Here is a 24,553-nt window from a genome sequence, read left to right on the forward strand (position 1 = left end):
GAGAAAACGCACCCCCTGTGTGACCCCTTGCCGCCGCCACCCTCCCACGGTGGAGCTGCCCCAGTTGTGCAATCAGAGGAGTTTCCCCAGCTGCAGAGGAAGGGCAAGAGTTGGCTCGTTATGAAAACGGGTCTCTGAGCATTGACGGACAGCCACACGGCTCCATGGCACTGAATCGTTTCCGTCAGACGCTCCGGTTGTTCTTTTCCAGGCTACTCCCAGCCACGTCTCCCTTAAGGCCAGCAAGGCCTGCTGTAGAGTGCTAGGGAGAGTGGGATGTTGCCTGAGCTCCACGCTCCCTGTTGGAGCTACAGCTGAAAAATGTCATGAGCACGGAAAGGGAATCTTTCCTCCCAACGAGTTTTTGCTTTTTATGGGATGAGCAGACGTCAGTGAACGGATGATTTCTTTTGGTATTGATCTTCTGGCTTTGTTTTTATTGTTCTACAGGCAAGTGAAAATAACACACACTTTACTCCGTGCAGCTATGGGAAAGTAACTCTAGTAGGGCATAAATCATATACCCAGTAAATCCAGCCTAAAACAGATTTGCTACCTTATATAGAATAATAGAAATATAGGGGCCTTCAGAGGTCATCTAGTCCAGCCCCCTGGGCTAAGGCAGGAACCAAACATATCTACACCATCCCTAACAGGTGTTTGTCCACCCACTTCTCAAAAACCTCCAATAATGGGGATTCTACAACCCTGGATGCCTAATCCAGTGCTTAACTATCCTTGTAGTTAGAAACTTCTTCCTAATATCTAATCTAAATCTCCCTTGCTGAAAATCAAGCCAATTATTCTTATCCTACCTTCAGTGGACATGGAGAACAATTAATTGATTCATCTTTACAACAGTCCTTAACATATTTAAAGGCTATCAGGTCCCCTTCTCAGTCTGCTTTCCCGGTCTGAATATGCCCAGGGTTTTTTTTAAACCTTTCCTCAGAGGTCAGGTTTTCTAAACTTTTCATCGTTTTTGTTGCTCTCATTTGGATTCTTTCCAGTTTGTCCACCACTTCCTTGAAGTGTGTTGCCCAGAACTGGACACTGTACTCCAGCTGGGGCCTCCCTAGTGCCGAGGAGAGTGGGACAGTCACCTCCCATGTCTTATATACAACACTCCTGTTAATATACCCCAGAATCATATTAGCCTTTTTTTAAACTGCATCACATTGTTGGCTCACATGCAATGTACGATCACTAAAACCCCCAGAAAAGTGCGGCGCAGTACAGTACAAAGCATGGTAAAACGAGCAAATATTATGGTAAAAATATTTTGATATCATTCGTGAACTATTTGAATCGAGCGAAAATGTTTTTATGGACATCAACCAAATCACCAAATGGAGTGCTCAAGGAATAGGATGGGTCAGCATGAAATTTTAAATTTGCACTAATCTGCCTAAAACAAGAGAAGTCTGAAATACTCTATGCGTGGCACCCGTTTTATTCTGATTATATACAAAACCAGTGTAACTGCGGTCATGTTACTAGTCTTCAAATATGAACTCCTGAATCCAAAATTCTCCGTTAGGCAGAATTTTGAAATTTTTCGTTTTCACTTTGATTTGGAATGAAGCCAAGTTTCAAAATCCTTCACAGATTAGAACTTCCTCCACAAAGCTGTAGCTGCAGTACTGAGAGGCAGGAACCGCTGAATACCAGAACTGTACCACAAGCTGGTTACCGTCTACGGTGAGAGACAATTGTTTAGGGGCTGCAGGTAGCTCATAAACAGCTACTAAACTATCCATGATAGGAGTGTGCACTCTTGCATGCCTGTATGTTCCATCCTGCCTAACTAAGGATCAGCTCCTTTGGCAAAATTCACTTGTGTGCAGTGGGTCAGTACACACATTATGCATAACTTAAGTCCCTGAAGATGCATAGGCATTTGCTAACCCTCTACATAAGGGTGAATTTTGGGTCAATTTTGGGTCATGTCAGTAGTAAAAATACATGCAAAAAATAAAATCGAAGGGAAAAAATCTGCAGAAATGAAATATTCTTGATCTAGGTTAAAATAAGGAGGTGATTCCCCAAGAGAGGTTTTTAACAAGGGGGCTTTCAGTTAGTTACACCTATAGACTTCATACATTGTGGCTGATCCATAACATTCACAGGGGAGGCAGCATGCAGCTAGAACTGGATGTTTGCCCAGAACTGTAAGTCCTTTTAATATGTGCTACTGCATATTTCACTCAGGTATATTTTGCTGGGGATAATGTATTACTGTTTCCCACAAAGCTGCAGAACAAAATAAGATTTCCTTAAGAATTAATTGGAAGCAGTGTTTTCCTAATCAGTATTCCCTAAAACGCGCTCAAGGTGCATTAGCACATTAGGAAAGCAATCAGAGAGCTGTCTTTTATCTACATGGGTCTCTGCTCAAGTCCATAGAAGCAGTGGTGCTGTTAGCTGGGATTGGAACACAATATCAGCGGTGCAAGTAAAATCTGTTTCTTACCAGTACGGTCAGTGTGTGTGTGTGTGTGTGTGTGTGTGTGTGTGCGGGGGACCAACTAAGGGGAGGGGGCATTTGACTTCCCCACGTGACTCTCCATGTGACTCCTCGCCATCCTGCCGCCAACCCAGGGCCCTCACGCTCTTCCCATCCCAGCGGGGAAAGGAGCAGAACTCCCAGCCCCGCCCCTCAGCCCTCTCCTCCAGTGGGGCTGCTGCTGTGGTACATAGATGGAGATGCAGCTCTCCTCTGGTGGCGCTGCTGCTCTGACCTTCCGGTACACTGTACCAGCTATAAATAGCTTGCCGGTACGGCGTACCGGAGTGTACCGGCCGACTTGCACTGCTGCACAATATGATGGGGTCACAGAATAGGAGCTACTGTGCAGAACCTTTTCAAATTGGAGAAAACATTTAATAGATAGATAGAGTGGGCTAGAAGGTATCACTGTGATCATCTAGTCTCACCTCCTGTACAACAAAGGCTATAGCACTTCCCTGGAAGGATTCTTGTTTGAATTAGAGCATATCTTTTAGAAAAACATCCAGTGTTGATTTAAAAATTGCCAGTAATGGAGAATCTACCACAAACCTTTGTAAGTTGTTCCAATGATTAATTATACTCACTGCTAAACATTTCGACCTTATTTCCAGTCTGAATTTTTCTAGCTTCAGCTTTTAGCTATTGGATCTTATTATGCCCTTTTCTGTTAGACTGAAAAGCCCATTATCATGTTTTTGTTCCCCATGTAGGTACTTATAAAAATGATCAAGTCACCCCTTCTCTTTGTTAGGCTAAATAGACTGAGCTTCTTGAGTCTACCACTATAAGGTGTGTTGTCCAATTCTTTAATCATTCTCATGGCTCTTCTCTGAACCTTCTCTCAACATCCTTCTTGAATTGTTGACACCAGAACTGGACACACTATTCCAGTAGCAGTCACACCAGTGTGAAATACAGAAGTAATATAACCTTCCAGTTGCTGCTCAAGATTCCTCTGTTTATACATCCAAAGATCACATCAGCCTTTTTGGCCACAGTGTTGCAATGGGAGCTCATGATCAGCTGATTATCCGCCATGACCCCAAGTTCTTTTCAGAGGCACTGCTTCCCAGGATAGAGTCCCACATTCTTTATATATGGCCTACATTCTTTGTTCCTAGATGCCTCACTTTACATTTGGCCATGTTATAACAATATAGTTTACTTGTGCCCAGCTTACCAAGCAATCCAGATCACTCTGCATTAGTGACCTTCCTCTTCATTATTTACCAGTCGCCCAATCTTTGTGCCATCTGCAAACTTTATCAGTGATGATTTTATGTTTTCCTCCAAATCATTGACAAAAATGTTAAAGAGCACAGGGCCAAGAACCAATCCCTGCAGGACCCCATTAGAAACACACCCGCTCTAGCCAGCCTGTACCTGAGAAAATTGGCTCCCCATCTACTGAGATGGAGGCCATCCAAATTTTATAGCCCCCTCCCAACAGAAGGTAGACCAGTGTTCCACAAAATCAAAACATTTTGCTTTACACCACTTACCTATCCAGTGGTTCACTTCCAGGATCTTCTGCCTTCTGTCTTCCTTTGTTTGTAGGGCAGGAAGGAACTCCAAGAAGATCACTAAAGCATTCTTCTCCTTCAGTACCATTCTGTTGTGGACAGTCTTGCCCAGTAGTCAGAGCAGGAGTCAGGTCTACTGAGAGAGCAAGCATCCAGATTGGGGAACAAAGCCAAGGGTCAGCACCAGAGTCAACTGCCAGTTACCAAAGCCAGGGGTCAAGCCAGAGTCGGGGTCAAGCCAGAGTCAGAGTCAGGAATCAAAGCTGAGGGTCGGAGCTGAGGGCAGATACCAAATGCCAGGGACAAGGGTCAAGCCAGAGTCAGAGGCAGGACTGATAACTGATGGTGGAAGTGAGATAAGGGCAGGAACTGGAGGACAACCAAGGATCAAGCATGGAGCAAGAGCACAGTGGGAACAGGAGTGAAGGCAGGGGTGAGGTAGGAGCCAGGAGCAGGGTTGGGTGCAAGAAGCAGGCACAGGCAGGGTCCAATGCAGCCACAACAGAAAATCATCTTGTTGCTCAGACAACTTCCTGTGTCTCCCTCTGGCTTACATACCGTAGTTGGACCAATCAGTGAAACCCAGGCAGTCCTCCAGTCAGGGATCCCATGGGTAGTGCCTTGGCTGAGGCTGTAGTCCTAGTAACTTCTCTGCCTAGTGGGTTTCAGCAAACACTGGGTGGAAGTCACTATGCAGCAGATGGGTGGGCACTCCCAGGCCTGGATTCAAGAAGTGGGACATCACATGTTCTGAGTTCTCTGAAGTTATCTATAATCTGTGAGATATCCCACAGCACAATGTCATTAGTACTAATATGCACCATCACCAGTGGATCCTTGCCTGTCAGATCTCATGTCACATCACCATCCTGTAGGATGCAGAAACTCTCCTGCAAGGTGTTGAGCACTTTTTGGTTTTGCTCTGCCACAGATGATTCACATGACTTTGGGCAAGTTGTTTCACTTCACCTTGCCCCAGATTCCCACCTGTAAAAGAGGAATAATGATCGTGCCCTCTTACATGGGGTGGGGTCACAAGGAATGCTTGCAGAGCCTTGTGAGTAGAACCGGACCAAAAAAGTTTTGACATTTGAAAACCAAAATATTTAAATTTGGAAATGCTGCTGCAGTGCCTCGAGCTTCCATCCTCCTGTATAGGCTAGAGCAGAGGTGAGCAACCTACGGCCCACGGGACCGTCCTGCCCGGCCCCTGAGCTCCTGGCCCCGGAGGCTCGCCCCGGCCCCTCCCCCGCTGTTTCCCCTCCCACACAGGTACGCTGCCGCTTGGGCAGCGGGGCTGCGAGCTCCTGCCGCTCTGAGCGGCATGGTAAGGCGGTGGCAGTGGCAGGGGGGGTTGGGGAGGGGGTCCTGGGGGGCAGTCAGGGGACAGGGAACAGGGGGGCGGTTGGGGGGGGCGGTCAGGGGTCGGGGAACAGGGGGGGTTAGATAGGGAGTGGGAGTCCTGAGGGGCCTGTCAGGGGGCGGGAGTGTGGATAGGTCGGGTCAGTCAGGGGACAGGGAGCGGGGAGGGATGGATAGGGGGTGGGATCCTGGGGGGGGTGGTTTGGGGCAGGGGGTCCCAGGAGGGGGCAGTTAGGGGACAAGTAGCAGGGGGGGTTGGATGGGTCAGAGGTTCTGAGGGGGACCGTCAGGGGGTGGGAAGTGGGAGGGGATGAATAGTGGGCGGGGGCCAGGCTGTTTGGGGAGCACAGCCCTCCCTACCCAGCCCTCCATACAGTTTCGCACCCCAAAGAGGCCTTCAGGCCAAAAAGTTTGCCCACCCCTGGGCTAGAGTCTCTGACCTACATGTCCACTGATGTACCTCAGTCTGCCCTAATGGACAGGTGCATCATAAGAGTCCCTGGGTGTGGTGCACCATGGGAGATACAGTTCATGTGAGGAGCCCCGTTCATAAAAGAGAAGAGGGACATGGGGAAACTGAACACAACACCCGTATGGTACTGGATCAGCATTTCCAAAACTAAATATTTCCAGTGTGAGGCATTCATGCTTTTTTGACCAAAAAAAAAAAAAACCCAACATTTTCCTGGAAAGCAGATGCCTTCCACAAAAAAATTATTTTTCAAAAAATACTACTTTCCATCAGAAAACCAGTGTTGATGGAAAATTTGCATCCAGCTGTAGTTGTGAGATCCTCTGAGGCAAGGTGATACAAAAACACAGAGTACAATTATCGATGAGTGTACGTATTTCTTACTCAGTTCTGGTGCACCTACCAATGGTTAGAAATCATTAGCCTATAATCTAACGGTCCTTAAGAAAGCCTCATAGTTTACACATATTTGCTGTTTCCTCCACTTTCAATGTAACCAGAAGGAGCCTATTCTTTTTGTTTCAATATCAGCTTTCATGCTGAGCTGCCGGTCCCCCTGGAATGGAAACTGGTTTCCCTTGATTGACTGCCACATGGGAGCAAAGGTTGACTAGGTCAGAAATGCCAATCTGACATGAGCCCATTTTGTTTCCTTCTTATTTCAGAGCACTACTTCAGGGAAAGAAAACATAGAAAGGCTCTTGCATTTTTTGCTGACACTTATGACGCGATCAAGTGCTTGGGATGAGGCAAAGCAGCCTGTACAAAGTGTAGACGTTCACATTTTTTCCCCCTCTAGAGTAAATAAATGTTGACAGACCTCACGGCAACATCAGATATAGGATTTGGCTGGAGTTAGGGAGCTGAGCTTCAAGCCAGGCTGTGTATTTTTTACTCCCGCTCTGGAGCAGCTCAGTTTAGTATGCGTCAGCCACTGACACACAGGTACTGATAGTTGAGGAGACATTGTATGTGGAGTAGCACCTCCCTCTGCAAATAGCACGGGAGTCAATGGTTCTACTTATGGGAGAAAGCTCTACTCAAGGGCGAGTGAGGGTAATGGAATCTGGCCTAAATTTGATGCAACTTCTGTTTCCTACTCCTTTCCTTCTAAAATAAAAAAGTTATCTTCTCTACAGGGAAATGCTGTAGCTCGGGGAGCAGATGTAATTATTCCTGATTCCAGCATCCTTTGGTGTGATCAGGCAATGTGCTACCACTAACAGATTTTTACTATTAGATTCTGATCTCCTATGGTTTGGGTTCTGATTGGAACCAAATCTAAAGGTGTATTTTCTAGCTACTCAGTGGTCTTGGGTCCACTTTACTTCCTGTCTTGCCACTCTGTTACTGTCAGTCACTTGTCCCTGTCTTGCGTAATTTCAGGCTGGGGTCAGTTCCCAGACTTCACAATCGCATATCTCATTCTTCCTCTGTGTGCTAAGTATCTGTGGTTAAAGGTGATGCCACATTCCCCACGGCACTTACCGATGTCTTGCAGAATAGGGATGATAATGGATTCCTCCTTTTGCACCTTGACACAAAGCTTAGGTGCCTCCTGGAGTTTTTCAAAGCTCAAATGAGTTTCATTTGTTATTTTCCTCGTCAATCACTTTTTCCTCGTTATAGAAAGGCTGGAAAACTCTCCTGTTCTTCGAAGTGACAGCACTGATTCAGGCAGGACTCATTAATATAATTTATCTTGCTAACTACTACTCCTTATGCTTGTGGGCTAAGCAGTGTGCACCGTGCCAAATCATCAAATGTCTGGTAAACCTGCCAAAGTGGCAGTTATGTATCTGAAATGTACAGTATAAGGAGAGTGGTGCTTGCATTGGGGAAGGATTACTGTCCTCCGTTGCCATGAATTAAGATTAGAGCCCAGCGCATGGTGCATTCCTGAAATACAGACTGTCAGTTGGGTACTGGAGACTAGCTTTCCTAATCGTCTGTCCCTCAAGAAGCCCTAATCTAAAGTCTTCATAACTGACCTATGTGCTTCTCGTTTTCATAGACTTATTAGGAGTCTCTTTGTAAAAGAGCCAACAGAATCACCGCAGGAGGGGGCAAAAAACGGTTTCCTGTAAGGATTTGTAATCAATAGCCCGTGTGGGCTAAACGTTGCTAATGAGATAGGAAAGTGCTTCAGTCTCTAGTGCTGCTGTGGGCTAAGAAAGAAATGCGGTTCCCTGCCACTGTAGAACACAAAATGCACTATTCTGCCTGCCTTCTTTCCAGTCCTGAGCAATCCGCTCAGCCCAGTAAACTAACAAAGGCAGGTCTGACTGGCTGTTGAATTAGCCATCCAAGGTGAAATTTACCCCAGACAGTTTCTAATAAGTACGAGAAAAGCAGAGAGGCAGTAGGGCCAACTATCACAATTCTTCACTGCCCAGAACTTCGCAGAGGCCTTTATACCTGTGGAGAGTGGGTGTAGAATGATACCAAGTCAGAATTCCTCTCTTACAACAGTGGCAGTCTTTTACACTTCCTTCATGGGCCCTTTGCACAATGGTACACGGTGACACAGATGCAAATCAGCGCAGAATCAGGTGTAAGAAGTTAGAGTGAAAAGTGTGTGGGGAATCACTGCCTGGTTGGAGGAGTGTCTGGCTTCTGTTGATGACTTCTGCTGAACAGGGATGCCATGGGCTTAGGGTTCATTTGCTCAGATAGGAGGGTGGACGCTCCAAAATCCAATACCATCCACAAGAGGAAGAAATAAATTCCCATTTCTGTGTTCTATCTTATGAAAAAAAATAATGATGAAGCTTCATAACTATTTTGCTTGCAATCAAAACTGAAGAGCTTGGAATGTCACAGAATATCAGGGTTGGAAGGGACCTCAGAAGATCATCTAGTCCAACCCCCTGCTCAAAGCAGGACCAATCCCCAATTTTTGCCCCAGATCCCTAACTGGCCCCCTCAGGGATTGAACTCACAACCCTGGGTTTAGCAGGCCAATTCTCAAACCACTGAGCTATCCCTCCCTCCATGTGCTACTTTGGAGTGAAAAGTTGGTTTCTTTTTAAACAACACAATCAGACACTTTAACAATGAAAAGCAAGGTGTCTCGGCACAGCAAAGAACCCACTCTTTCAAGTCCATATTTGCTTTCCAGGGAAAAGCTCCTCAGTTTGCTAGAGCAGCAACACTTTCAAGTTTGCAATGACACCAAGTGAGTTGGATGCATAGTCTTGGGCTACATAATGCTCATTATGCACAGCTCTGTCTGGGAGATTGGCATTTGTCTCAGGAAGAATGAGTAGTTAATTGGTGGGATTTTTGAAAGCACTCAGTGCTTCTATTCCCCCTGAAGTCAATGGAAGGTCTGCCATTAACGTCAGAGTTTAGAGTTAGGCCAATTTGAAAATCTCATCCCTACAAATTCTGTAGGATGATTGATCCCCATACCCAATTTGCCTTAAATCTTTCGTTTAGTGCATTCATGACATGGCCACCTACCTACTTCATAATTCCGCTGTATTGCTCTGTATTGTGCTGGTGACAAGCAGCCTCTAACCTCTGCTGCCCTGGCTCACTGAGATTAGATGTATGTGGCTTAGGGGAAGCTTGCTAAAGCTTTTCTAGCTGTTCACCAGCATAAGAGAAAGAGGGGAGTTGCAGGAGCCAAACCAAACCCCAGGCACTTCTCTGTACTTCCAAGTTCACTGTTACAAATGCCATTTAAGAGACCATCCACTCAGGAGATAAAAGCTTTCCCATGTTGAGAGATTATCTGGAGTGTCTTGTGGGAGCTAACTGTATCCTCTGTAAATTAAATGGTGGGCAGCTCAGCACATTTGTGTGGAAACCTGTTGTGATACGATGGTCCAAAAGCTCTAGCAAGAGAGCGGCACTGTAATGATGTAATGGCATTATTGTGTCTTGGCATTAGCAGTGGCCAGGGCTCAGAGAGGGCTATGATAACAGCACATTAGCAGCAAAAGAAAAGGGAATCCACCTCCACCGTCGCCTCCCGGCTTGTTTAATTTCTAGTGGGACAGAGCATCGCCAGCCCTGAGAGATCAAACATCAGAAGCTAGACCACAGGGAAATAAATCATCAGGTCTGTGTGGAAAACATGAGATTGATTTCAGGGTGAATTTGTGCACACCTACATGTACAGGGTTCCAATCTTATCCATCTTGATTGCTGAAAAGCGGCTTTCATATTTCACATTTCATAGACAGATTCTTATTTAATATAGAGATATTTATGAGGCATCTACCTTTTAAAATGTGCTTACTAGTGCCCTGAGGTAAATAAACTTATTATGGGCTGATCACACACACACACACACACAGTGCTCATTCACTGCACTCATGAGCTTAATAAACTTGGAGCTTCCCTATTTCTCTCTCAGATGGTGAAGGGTGAAGAACAAGGACTTTACTGGGGACAGGGCATTTTGCTAGCTAAAGGTTGTGTATATGAATTCATGCTCTAGAAAAATGGTGGTTTGAAAGATCTATGGACTGAAATCCATCTAAAACCATGCATAAAGGTACAGTACAGGCAATAATAGTACAAGTACGTTGCCCCCATCAACTTTGACCTTGACATCTGTAGGGGTGTGAAGGGTAGTTCGGTCTCCATGGCATGTTCAGCAGGGCTGGCCAGAAAATAAGAATTCCATTTTGTGAAAAATGTTGAGGTTTCAGAATTTGTTTACGTTCCGACATGGAACAAAACCAAGACATTTTGAAATTTTTGGTGAAAAAAACATGTGAGAGCACCCGCCCCAGAATAGCTATGGCACTCCCTTGGGATGTGGGTTCAAGTCCTTACTCTGCTTGGTTCACATACCAGCAATCTAAAGAATCAGCCTCTCCTGATGGAGCTGTTTCACTTTATGTAAAAAATTTAATATTCATTGCTTAGAGAAAGATGATTCAATAGTCTGGTGTCTAAGGCACTCACCCAGGGTTGTGGAAGACACGGGACACCAAGTTCACATCCCTGCTCTGAATCTGGCACAATAGAGCTTTAAATCTGGGTCTTCTACATCCCAGTTGAGGGTCCTAACCACTGAGCTACTGACTATTCTGGGGGCTCGCTCTCTCTGATTTTGACCAGAAATTCCACCCCAGACCTCAGAAACCTCCCTGATGAAAGTTCTGTCGAAACAGCCATGTTTCCACAAAAAATTTTGGTTTCAACAAATCTGCATTTTTGGTTTCAACAAAAAAAGTTTCAGCGGAAAATCCCCAACCAGTTCTGTCTTTGAGTCCTTGACCTCTTCTGACACTACCAAGAGGCTGCCAGTCATGCTGCTGTTTTTTGTTTGCTTCTCATGTGCCTGCTTGTCCTGAGGGTAGGGTGACCAGATGTCCTGATTTTATAGGGACAGTCCCAATTTTGTGGGCTTTTTCTTATATAGGCACCTATTACCCTCCACCCCCCTCCCGATTGTTTACACTTGCTATCTGGTCACCCTACCTGAGGGTGCTCAACTGAGACCCATCAAACTCATTTCACGTAGGTCACGAAAAGAGCTATTTGCAAGAAGGAAACAGACTGACAGAGAAACTGCCTGGTTTTTGCAAAACCTATATCCTTTTTCTCTCGTCTGCTGAATTTTCTCTTTCTGCTTTAAGATGAATGGTTTGGACACGTCTGAAGTAAAACAAGGCAAAGATAATCTGCTTTTTTAATGATGACCTGTTTCTGAATGCCCTGGCCTGATTTATGAAAATGAAGTAGATGTTACACCGTGTCTTGGTGCTGCTCTGTTGGCATTGTGAACAAACTGCAACCTAGCCATTGTGCTTATTCATCCAAAGGGCTGGCTGGGAATTCAATGATTAAATAATTATTGCTTTCTTCATTTACAGAGCAGTAAACGGGAGAGATTGGGTAACCAAACCACTCAGTCTCTCCCTGCCTGCCTGCATCTGTTTCTTTTTATAAATTATAATCTTAACAGCACAAGATCAAGGTATTTCTTTAATCATTCTTGCAGTAGTGTTGGGGTTTTGGTTTACTCCCTGTTTATGATAACCCTGGGGAAGCCAGAATTGAAGTCTGTTTTCCTGCCAGCTTTATTTTCTCTCTCCATTGCATGAGCATTAATGAATTTAAAATCTGACAGCCTGATTCTCCTCTCACCCTGTTGTAAATCTGGAATAACTCCATTAAAAGGGAGAGATTCTCACCCCCACTCTGATTCCTTTATGCCGCATAAAAGGGCCAGAGTGGCTTAAAGATGCCCTCAAAGCCCTATATCCTGCTGGGGAGGATTCCCCTGGTGCAGGCACTATAAGGCTGCTCCCAGGGACCTCCTCAAGCTCCTCAGTGCTGGGGCATGGCAGGGGCAGGGCTGGCAGTGGGAGAGGCATGCTGAGACTGCCGAGGTTCTGGGCAATGCTGCCACAGACAGGACAACTCAGGGAGGCTGCTGTAACTTAGGCCCCTGGGCTGCAAGCTCCAAAGTGCAGCTCCTAGAAGTCCAGCACAGAACCTCACCCCGGGTCTAACTCTCAGATCAGTGTCAGAAGTTACTCATACCCAGGAGCCACTTGGGAGTCTAGTCCCAGCTCTGTGGCCTTGGGAGACACTTAGCCTCTCTGCCTCAGCTTCCCCCTCTGGGAAATGAAGATACTTGATTAATTGCTTCCCCAAGGCATGGAGTTAATTAGTTAAGACTACGTAATTGCTTAGCATAGCTAATCATAAGTGAGACACTGGAGTTGTAAGCTAATGCACTGGCCTCAAGTTTGAGAAAGGAAAATCCCCATTTATACGCCATTCATTGCAGTCGGTATCCAGCCTTCAGTGTGCAGAGGCAAGCTAAGTATCTGAGGCATTCAGCTCCCTGGCTGATTATTTTCCTCAGATCCACCTCAGCTTGAACTTTGATCTGCAATGACTCAGGTGTAAACGAGTGCTTTGAGGCTTTGTCTCCTCACGGGCATCCCAAGGAAAAGAGAGAACCAGCAAGCGGCAGATGAGGCTCATTAGCACACCAGAGATTTTCAGTGTCAGAGCGTCACTTAAAACACACCGAAGGATTAGGAGGAAAGTGCGGTGCTAGCGGTGAATAGAAGATCCTCTCCTGTAGAGGCGACGTAACTAAGGTGAGAGATGGAGCAGGAGTACCAGTCACTGCCTGAGGGCCCTGTGCCCTCCTGTCCGGCAGACAGGACATTGGAGAATAGAGGTGGGAAGAATGATACAATTCATGTGAGTGCAATACCTCTGGGGCAGCACTGTGCCCCTTGTACAGATGCAAGTGGAAGGACTGCTCTCTTCCCGTGCCCTGGGGATGGAATCTACCCTACAGACACAAGAATCCATCCATGCAGCTACAGGGAGGGGACAAAAAAAATGTGGAAATGGTTTTGCTATTAAGCCCTTTGTATTGAAAAACATAATACCAAGGATGTAAATTGTGCCACAAAAGCTGGCGATATTTAAATAACATTTAAATTCGCTCCACATTTAAACAGAAAAGTAGAAAACGGCATTAAATTCAGATAAGTGCAAGATTATGCATTCAGGAGTCAGAAATATTAAATATATCCACATAATGGAAAAGAAGGTCTGGTTGGTAATGGATTGTGAAAAGAGTTCAGGGTTTTAATAGATCATTCCTTCAGATCATCAGCACTGTAAAGTGGTAGTTAATAAATTATTCGACATGTACATTTACTCATATATTTTAACTAGCTGTAATGAACAGGTCTTGTCGGCTCACCTAGACTCCTGCAATAGCTGCCAAAGCGCTTGAGTGAGATTTAGTAACTCTCAGCAGTATTGATAGCCAGGACTACAGGTTATTATGAATAAAGTGTTGTCAGAAATGGCTTGGAAAGGACATTGTGTCCGACCCTTGTCAGACTCACAGTATTGAGGTAGGCTTGGGTTATGCTTCCACCCTGAGCTTTTGGATGGCAGATCCAGCTGAGGTCAGCTGCAGATTCACATGACCATCTGTTTCTTGGTAGATCCTAGCTCCGCTAGCGTAGAACCTTTTGATATCAATCCATATGGCAAGTCAGGGGCAGCCTAAGAGATAAGTTAAGTAGGTGATTGCCTAGGGTGTTATTTTTCAAGAGCACAGTGACTGCCTTGGACACTCATCAGCTGGTCAGTCCCAGCTCTTGTTCTCCAGTTAGAGTTTCTATCCATCTGGTTCATCCTCCAGAGGGACAGGAGGTTTCTGTTTCTGCTCAGTTGGCTGCCGCAAGTCCTTGGCCTCCCAGAATCCTTTGAACTATCAGCTACCACACCTCTTTCGGAGCACTGCTGCAGCCAAAGAATTCTGGGTCACGTTTGAAGAAGTAAAGGCATCTTCTGCAGATGGTTGAGCAGACACTTTCTTCTTCTAGAGGAAGAAATGATACAAATAGAGGATACGGTTGGTTACTGAGCTGGGTGTGCTGGTGGGAAAGAGGGAACAGAAATTGATGGGTGAGTCATTGCCCAATTCTGTCTTTGCCTCCCGTGTCCGGGATGAGGACATTCGGCTTCAGGCTTGGGTTTACAAAACCAGGGGTGGTTTAGACAGGAATTCCATTTCATTTGAACTGCCAGAGTTCAAAAGTGATTCAGAATGAAGTCTGATTCTCCCCCATCTCTTGATGAAACTAATAACTTTTATCATACAACACACACACACACATCCCCCTACCTTTCATGCTGTACATTAACGAAGGCACTATTTTATTCAGCTTTTTAAAATGCAAAAAACAGGTGCTCTTTATTAGGGAGAGGTTGAGGGGAAATGCTAATATCAAATAATCCTCAGGGTGTGTAGTCTTTCAAAGAACTGCCTATGCAGTAAATTATAATAAACCTGTCTGGACTTGTTTCAGTAAAACTTTTTTCAATCCGATTTGAGTGCTTTTTGTATCAAGAGAGATTTAAGACCTCATATTGATAAATGGAGCCCTATTGACACTATGAATACATGCCTCCAAATATAGATGGATTAGAAAACTCCATCTCTGTTGAACAACAAAATACCATTTTTTGTTTGCTTTGCATATGCTTGTTTTATTCTGCGGTACTGTCCTCAAAATGTATTCTTATCCCTTAGGAAACTGAAAAAAAATGTTTCAAGGCCCCCAAACATAGCCTTATTTTAATCACAGCTCCACCATCACCAGCATGTTGGGTTTGTTTTGACTGTGAGTGTCCAGCTCTATTTCCCTCCTATCCCTCATTAGGGACTAGGTCCTGTAGTCCTTACTCATGCAAAACTCCCACTGAAGTCAAAGATAGCAGGGCTGGACCATCCTAGAATATCCTACAAATCACTTGGATTCTGTATGATGCAGAATAGAGTTGTACAGGACTTTTTTCCTTACCAGAGGACAATATACTGAACTAACTTTTCAAGTTTCCAAATATAATTCCAGGGCAAACAACGGTAGGTTAGCATCACCTGAACAGAGCCCAAAGTTCATCCAAACTATGGAGGGCTGGGAAGCAATAGAAGAAGGGAGAAATGCAGTGCAAGAAGAGGGAAGTGTGATGGGACCAGAGGAGCTGGGGGTGTTCAAAAAGTTGCAGAGATAGTGGGAAGAGGACCAGGACAGGTCACAGAGAGGAGAGAAGCCACAGAGGAAGCATAGGAGGTCCAGAAGCTGTCCACACCACTCCACAGAAATGCACAGAATGCTCTCACAGACGTGGTGAGGACCTCAGCTTTGTGTCTTCTCTGAAAGGTGGCACTCCCAGAAGCACAGCACCCCTAATGCCATGCCTTGGTGTTGGTCCAGTACTGATTCAGAGGGAAAGAGCACTATCTACTGAATCATTAATGCTGCTTCCTTCAATACAGCAACCATCACCACCACTCTAAGGACATCATTTCAGAATTGATCAGGGAAATACGCCTCCTATTGAATATCCTGTGCAGGCACCCGCGCATCTGGTTTTCCTCATGTTTATGTTACATTTCCTTAGACTCACACCAAACTGGAGGAGGGGGAACTTAATACCATCTGTGTGATTTAGTGGGGGATGGGACCATGACTCAGTGGACTTCCATCAGAGCCAGAACAAGTTCAGAGCCAGAGCCAGAGGTCCTAGTGGTGGGGCTGAGAACTGAACGGAGCTGTTCTTTTATCATCGCTCCCACTGGAAATATTTATAGGAGGAAAAGCCTATTTGCTCGCAAGTATTCCTAAACTATACAGACTGCTAATGGCAAACCAGGCACCTTTCTTTTTGTTGCTAGTTGTCCTCAGAGTTTGGAACTAGTTCAAACCCGAATCTTATCTCTCCCTCCCTCCCACTCACTCAGCACGGGGTGAGCTTCATAATTTTGTACAGAGACTCATTAATTTTTTCCCCCTTTCCCTTTTACAGGTTTCTGACAGATGTGACTATGTCTTTGTCAACGGGAAGGAAATGAAAGGCAAAGTGAATGTCATCGTTAATTTTACTTACCAGCATCTGACTGCCCCACTGGAAATGACAGTCTGGGTTCCTCGCCTCCCACTGCAAATAGAGATTTCTGACACAGAACTAAACCAGATCAAGGGGTGGAGGGTCCCTATCATTTCTAATAAGAGGTAGGTTTCATTAGTGAATGTTCAATCTGGGTTGTTCACGTGCCAAGCGGCTGACTGGCCAGCGGATCTGCACACACTCATTTGGCCTTAATGCAATTCCGGTGTAAACCTGAAGGTCACTAGACATTTATTCAATCAGCTGTCGCATTGTACTTATTAGGGCAACGGGAACCTCAGGTTGCATGGATCTGCACTGAAAATCAATTTCCTTTTATAGCACTAGTGGCTTAAATGGAAATAGCTTGTTGGCGGGGTCCGTGTTTTCACTTGTGCCATACTACAAGACATCAGCAAAGACCAGATCTATCTGGTCTGAGGCCTGGTAAATGGGATGCCATTGCTTAATTTATTATTAATGACCATTTATTAAGGATAATAATTACTAATTGTGTTTGCATCACTTATATATTCCATATGTATATTACAATAGGCCCAAATCAGGATCAGGGTCCTATTTTGCTAGATGCTGTGTAGACACAGTCCCTGCCCCACAGATCTTACTGTCTGCGAAGACAAGTGGCACATGAAGGATGGGCCAGAGGGATATGGGTTTATATACACTGACAATTTCATTAATTACTATTATAACAAATCGATAAAGTAGGTGTGAACTATTCCCATCTGCCCTTGATTTATTGACTGGTTTCCTTGAAGCATCACAGTAGAAGGGTTCTGATGGAGGGATTTGAAGGCATGGCCTTGCAGACCTATTCAAAGAGGGGTTTCCATGTGTTAACTGGCAGCATGGAGATATTGGTATGGGCCGCTGATAAGAGCGCGGAGGAGATATTCATGTCCATCGCTGACAAAAGCACACACAGGTCGGGCACCATAGACAGAGTGGGGTGAGTCATGGGATTAGAGGTGTGAAGGTGAAGATGAAAAGTTTGGACCTGCCATGGGGAGTCACTGGAGGGATTCCAAGAGGCATGGGGTGGTCAGAGGCACAGGCAAGGAAGGTGACTTTAGAAGCTGCTTTTTGTGTGAACCAGGGGCATGGTGCTATGAAGACGAAAGAAACCAGGAGGCTACCGTCATCTTGGGGGGAGATGCGGGAATATGACTTCTGTCAGAAATGTTCTAGAGGAAGAAGCTGCAGGATTGGACATAGCCTGGGTGGGCAGGGCAAGAGAGAGGAACGAGCTGCGGAGATACCCCAGCTCCCTGTTTGGATCCCTCTATCAATGCTTAACAACCATTAATGCTTAACAAACAGCCAGGCACATAGCCTCGCACTCCTTCCTTGGGTTGCTTGATTTTTTTTCTGCTGCTGTTTGCCCAGACCAGCCCGAGACAGCGACGACGAAGAAGAGGACGAGCGGAAGGGCAGAGGCTGCACCCTGCAGTACCAGCACGCCATGGTGCGAGTCCTGACACAGTTTGTAGCTGAGCCCTCCGACCCAGGTGGCCAGCTGAGCTCTTTGCTAGGCTCTGACTGGCAGGTTGATATCACGGAGCTGGTGAGTGACTTCATGCAGGTGGAGGAGCCCAGAATCGCCAAGCTGCAAGGTGGACAGGTTTTGATTGGACAAGAACTTGGAATGACGACAATCCAGGTAGGGAAAACTGGCTACTGGGCTCCCCCTCCTCCTTCGCCTTAGTGTACCAGGCTTTACCCTGCCCTACTGAGAACAGCATTCGGCGGTCATCACCAGGGGAGTCCCTACATTAGGAATAGAAGCATAGAAATGGGGTCAAACCAATCTCTCCCAGATCCAACATCCTCAGACCTGGGGCGGGACGGAGGATGAAATCTAAACCTGGATCCAGATCTGAATTTAACAAGTTGTTTTTATCTTTATAACTGGATACACCAACCCCACCCTCCCACCTCCCACCACCAGAGCTGAACGCTTCAGGTGTCAGGGCTTCGAGGGACTCTCTTAGATAGGAAGACAGGAATTGGGGTATCGGGAAGAGACTACAAAGTTTTTTCACTGTTACGCTGGGTCCTGGGTTTGAATCTGGCAGGGGTTGGTAGTATCTGAAAGCTTTTGCCATCCGGTGCCTATTTGGAGGCCTATGTCAAAAATGAGTGGTGGTCTGAGTCCACTGGGCACTATGCCCACATCATCAAAAACACCGTGACTGGCACAAATGTGCCCCCTTGTTGGCAGTCTCATTGGAGACGCCATGGACTGAATGGAGCCGAAGGCTGAGTGACCCTCTTCCCCTGAGATGGTGAACCTTTGAGTCAGGGTTGAGGCACATGGGTAGGGAAGGTTGCATGGACAGTGTCCAAGCTGTGTCTATTCTGAGGCTAATGAGAGAATTTCAGTCTCAAGGGCTTCAGCCTACAGTCATACATAAAAACTAACATTTTAACAAACAGGAATGCAGCCATTGACTGTTGATCACGCATCTAGCACAATGTCCCTTCGGCAACAGAAGCAAAGACCATATGTTTTGGCAGAAAGTGTAAAAACCTACATAATAGACTCACTGGTGCAGTACTCTACTGGGTGGGGGGATGGGACAGGCTACTTTCTCTTCCCAGCTATTGATCAGCCTATGCCCTGAAGCATGTGGGTTGCGGGCTTCAATAATTTTTCCCCAGTGCATGTAACATCAGAATCCATTTCTGCCTCTATTTGACTAATACTTTTTTGATATCAAATCCACAACTGCAGATATCACAAGGGAGGCTGCTGGTGAAATAACTTAATATTGTCAGGGCCTAAATTGACAAAGCAAGGCACTAAAACTTATATTAACTAGGGCAGGTTGAAGAATCAGGACAGAAATATGAAAGCCTGGGATTGAAATTATTTAAATTCAAGTTGTGTTACAGGATATAAACGTTACAGGGACAGGGACACCCACAAAGCAATAATAGCAGTCAGTGCTCAGATAATATTTTCCAGCCAAGCGTCTCTAGGTGCTTTAGAAAGGATGAGAATAAGTGTCATGAGACCAAATTCTCTGTTGGTGTAAATTGGTGTGGCTCCATTGACTTCAGTGGACCTATGCCAATTAACACTAGCCGAGAATTTGGACCATTAACTCCATTTTACAGATGGTGAGACTGAGGCATAGGGCAGTTAAATGACTTACCCAAGGTCACACAGAGAGTTAATGGCGGAGCCAAAAAAACAGAAGCTAACTCTGCTAGCACCTGTTCTGGTAACCTATTCACTGGATGGGGAAGCGAGGTCCCAGAACTGAAAGGATAAATCTCCTATATGTACTCCCAACTAGATAACCTACCAGCAGGCACTGGGGCTAAAAGGGAGATAATCCCCTCATCTTCAGGTATGCTCATGACCCCAGACTTTCAGGACAACCCCTTAGATATCTGCATCTGCACGTGTTGACCGCACTGATTGTCAGGCCTGGGGAAGTGGGCTTCTGGAGCTGCTATGCCAGGGAGCCTCAATAAAAAGGTCTTTTTTGTAGGGCCTCCAAGGCTCTGGGACTTGCCGTGCTCACTACAAGTGCACATAAATATCTTGAGTGACTCTGAAAAGGGATTTCAAAAGGAAAGAAACTGATAGCCCGGTAGGTTTAAAGAACCTATTTGGCAAAGTGTAGCCCACCACACAAGCATCGCTAAACTAAGCCCCCTTCTAAATGCAAGTCTGTGGTTAGTGGTGTCTGTCTGGCAACTTCTCCTTTCAGTGTACTGAGATCCCTTTTAATCATAACGAGCCTCCTTTGTATGTTTCCCTCCCATTATCACAACAGTCTTCTACAGTGTGATCTTATCCTTTAGTTCCCCAGGGCAAGAATTTGGAATGAAACTCATTCTACAAATTGTCTACAAATTGTGTTGTGATATTTAGACTCTTAGTAAAAGGTTTTTCTACCTCTACCCCTCCCACCCATACTTTTTAAATTATTACCACTTAAATTGCACATAACATTACAGTTACATTTATAATGAACGTAGAAAGGGTTAATAAAGAGAGTTGAGTGAACAATCGATTTTTCAGCATGGTGGCTGAACTGAAAAATCTGGAAACCAAATCGATTACTTTGTAACTGAAACTGTTTTTATCACAGAAACCAAACCCCCAGAATGCGTTTAGTTGAACGAAACATTGCAAACGTCATTTGGAAATGAGATTCCAAATGGTTTGTTTTGAAAATGTCGAAACAAAACGTTCTGTCATTTCCGGGGCAAAAAATATTTTTGCTGGCCGAAACTATTCACTGAGTTTGACCTGAATTCACAAATAATTTTGGTGACCCAAAATGTGCATTTTTAAGTGAATTTACTACTTGCTGAAAAAATATCACCCAACTCTATTAATAAATGTAAAAGGCGTTGTATATCAGGGATGGCCAACCTGAGCCTGAGAAGGAGCCAGAATTTACCAATGTACATTGCCAAAGAGCCACAGTAATACATCAGCAGCCCCATCAGCTCCTCCACCTCCCCGCTCCCAGCGCCTCCAGCCCACCAGCAGCCCCGCCAATCAGCACCTCCTCTTCCCTCCCCGCACCTCCCGATCACCTGTTTCGTGGTGTGCAGGAGGCTTGGAGGGGGCGGTGGGAGGAGCGAGGGCACTGCAGACTCAAGGGAGGGGGTGGGAAGGGGTGGAGTGGGGGCAGGGCCTGTGGCAGAGCCAGGGGTTGAGCAGTGAGCACCCCGCCGGGCACATTGGCAAGTTAGCCCCTGTAGCTCCAGCCCCGGAGTCGGTGCCTGGACGAGGAGCCGCATATTAACTTCTGAAGAACCGTATGTGGCTCTGGAGCCACCCCTGTCGTATATGTTCGTAAGCAGCCTATTTACTTGTTGGACTCTATATCAGTTTATGACAATTGATTCACCATTTATTAACCTATCCTTTATTATAAATGTATAAAGATAGCCTTGATATTAAATGTGTGCACGACTTAATAGTACAATTCATTATTTATTTGCAGTAGCACCATAAGGCCCATTAGGGATGCCGTTGTGCTGGGCGCTCCACAAAAACATCCAGCACGAATAGCGCTTTCTCTTTTCAGATACTGTCCCCTCTTTCGGACGCCATCTTGGCTGAGAAGACCGTGACCGTTCTGGACGAGAAGGTGACCATAACAGACCTCGGAGTCCAGCTGGTAACTGGATTGTCGCTCTCCCTGCAGCTCAGCCCAGGGAGCAATAAAGCCATCTTTGCTACAGCAGTCGCGCAGGAGCTTCTTCAGTCACCAAAGCAGGTACAAGGACCCAGCGCGTGCGCTGTGCCCTAACAGGATGCCACTTCTGAGCCCCGATCTACTCAGCATTTTCCGCCAGCTAAGCTGATGGGATCAGGTGGCCTTTTGTTAATAATATTCTAGCAAAACATTGTAATTTATAGGCACCTACAGCTGAAGGTCACCAGGCGCCTTAATAGAAAAACAACGTTCCCATAAAAAAAAGGCAATATGTCTGTAAAACAAAAATCCCAAGCGCCAACAAACAAACCCTCTCCATCTCTTCAGTTCACAGCCCATAAATAACACAAAGCCCCATAGACGACCCAATCACATGCCATAAATAAACGAACGTAACCCGCCCATCCCACTGTTGGGCTCTCTGGCCCCATTTATTCCATGCAAATTAACACACCATCCCTCAAGCTCCGGCCAGGGCAGACATCTATGTATGCACCGGTCTGGAGATAAAAAAGGAAAGAGCTCTGTATTTCCCCACAGTAAAGTATTGTGGTCCAGTTTCTCTCATTCATACTGGAGTAACTGCCGGTGTAGGCGGAATTATTCCAGATTGACACTGGTGCAAATGAGAACAGAGCAGGGTCTCTTGTGCTGTAAACTGCTAACAGATGGGGTTGGTCTTGCTATAACGCCAGACTCCTTCATCTTTAGTTACTTGTTATGAGTATTTCAAATGCCCCTGAGAACCTCCTGTTCTTACTGACCCATGTTATGGAGGTTTCTTAAGCAAGGACTGATTTTTCAGTCACCCCTTGTCTCCTTTGTCAGGGCCCACAAGGTTTCTCACTTCCCTTCTGCTCTTCCCCATCCCTTCAAAAGCTCCTGTTTCTGATGATGACAGTTGGGTAGTGCTCCCACCAGGGTCCATCAGCTTTGTTCCGGCATTTGCTTGAGCGTTCCAGTAAGAGCAACACCAGATATTTCCTCCTGTCTGAGCTGTGAACTCTTGCTGGTCCCAGGAATGCCAGACTCAAACTCCGATCCAGTGTGATGCTCAGTCAGTGTGCTGCTTTCTCTCGCACCCTTACTTTGAAACCGCTTTGTTGGGGACCTGAGTGCTTGAATCACATGGTCTACTCATGCATTGGCACGCAGCAGCCCTGCGCTGTCCGCATTCACACAGCTCATTGAGTCTGAAACACTGGATCATTTAACAAATTTGCCATCAGTGACTGGTTGATCTTTGTTCTTTCTTACGCTTTAGTCTGCATTTGAAATTACTTATTTTTTTATCCCAAAGTCATCAGTGGGTTTACACCAGGGAAGACCATGGAGTGACACAGGACGAATTGGGCCCTTTATGTTTAAACACATTTTGTGCTTTAAAGGTAAATGATAAGGGTAAATACATTTGAATTCTGGCCAACTGGTGAGAGACTCTAATTCATCGCAGGGCCTTGTCCTCGAGCTGGCGGATGAGAAGTAACATGGGGCTGCTGTCTTTTTAGCGCAATATAAATCAGGTTCCCATAGACTTCCAAGAGCTAAGAAGATGATGTCACGCAGCTAGAAATAGAGCCAATGAGCTAACCCATTGCTGACATGTGGAGCTAACCACACTACCTTGAAACCAGCTCAGAAGCTGGGTCTGGTGGCATTTAGCCCCAGCATGCTACACCTCTCTGACATTTCAGTTCCAAGAAATCAAGTCTGTTTGAATCCCTCTTCTGGGTGCAGTGACACCCTCGGAATGCTGACGAAAATGCAATAAACCAGAAATGAAAACATTCACCCTGGCAGGGCTGTACGAGTTTTGATCGGCGCCCGATTACTCCCATTGCTTAGCACATTATATTTCAAAGCACGTTCCCAGTAAGGAGGGCAATGTGAAATTATTAAGTGATTATGCTGGTTTAAGCAGCACAGAGGGAGGATGAGAGCTGATGCCATAAATTCCATGTGGCCTTCAAGAAACATCTGAAGATTAATAAACACACAGCCAGGATTTATGACAGAGCCAGCAAAGTCTTAGGGCCGGGTCCTGAAATAAAGACACAGGCAAACCTCCCATTGAAGATGCTGGGAGTTTTGCCTGAGTAAGGACTTCAGACCCTTAGTTAAAACAGCAGAGAATCCTATTACAGTGTAGGCTGTTATCTCCTGTGACCTGTATGGGTGAACCACTGGCACACCATGATTTTAAAAAACAAAGAAAAAGGTTTCCTCTCCACATGTGCATTAAGTTGGGATGTAAAACCAGCCTGTTGTTTTGTTTTATCCTTCAGGTCCGTCATCTACTCTTTAAATACATATATAATAGGCAGATGGTGGAAATGGACTCCCAATGGAGCTATACTGATTTACACCAATTGAGTATCTGGAGTGGGTGTGTGCATGTGCCGGCCAAGCTTTTTAGAAGCTACTAACAATTTTGAGCGTCTCTACTTTTGGTTGCCAACTTGAGACACCTTAAAGAGCCTGATTTTCGGGAAGTGCTGAGCAACTGCCCGCTGAAGATGAGACCCCCCTTTAAAGGTGTCTCAAGTTGGCAACCAAAAACGAAGGGTCCCAAAATCACTAGATACGTGTGAAAATCTATTGTCTGTGTAAGACGCAGAACTGGGGCTCAACCCTGCCCCTGTTGAATTCAGTAGCAATGTGTCTGTTGACTTTAGAGGATGTGAAATCAGGACATCATCATTTTAAACGAAGGAGAGTGTTGCCTTGCTTGACATTTATCTTGAGCGTTTTGCTTAACCAACAACAACCCCCACTGACCCAGCTTGTGCAAAAACATTTTTATGCTGAAAGGCAAAAACGAAGCTCAAAGACCCAGAGCCACTGTTGCTTTATTTGCTAGATTAGGTGCTTTTAACATATGTTACGAATAACAAGAGGAGACTTTGTATCTTAAGCAGTTCAGAAATAATCTAATACATATTTTTCCATTTAAATATATAACTGCAGTAAATGAAGTCAGTAGCCGGTAATGCCTTTTGACGTGCAATTTATTATCGTGCTGAAGTAGACTCCACGGATCTCAGAGGACACCGTTCCCTTTTAGCACTTCCAG

The 24,553-nt window shown here is 45.5% G+C and overlaps 1 protein-coding gene across 2 annotated transcripts in view; it reads left to right on the top strand.

The window, feature by feature from the left end:
- Nucleotides 1-24,553, top strand: part of TMEM132D (transmembrane protein 132D) — a 388,920-nt gene that overhangs the window by 361,317 nt on the left and 3,050 nt on the right. For both annotated transcript variants that reach the window (XM_043529569.1, XM_027830716.3), the window contains exons 6-8: nt 16,190-16,395; nt 17,678-17,951; nt 21,349-21,540. In XM_043529569.1, coding sequence (XP_043385504.1) covers nt 16,190-16,395; nt 17,678-17,951; nt 21,349-21,540 — 672 coding nt within the window. The remainder of the gene's footprint in view (nt 1-16,189; nt 16,396-17,677; nt 17,952-21,348; nt 21,541-24,553) is intronic.

This window comes from Chelonia mydas, chromosome 15 (assembly GCF_015237465.2).
Source record: "Chelonia mydas isolate rCheMyd1 chromosome 15, rCheMyd1.pri.v2, whole genome shotgun sequence".
Lineage (NCBI taxonomy): Eukaryota > Metazoa > Chordata > Testudines > Cheloniidae > Chelonia > Chelonia mydas.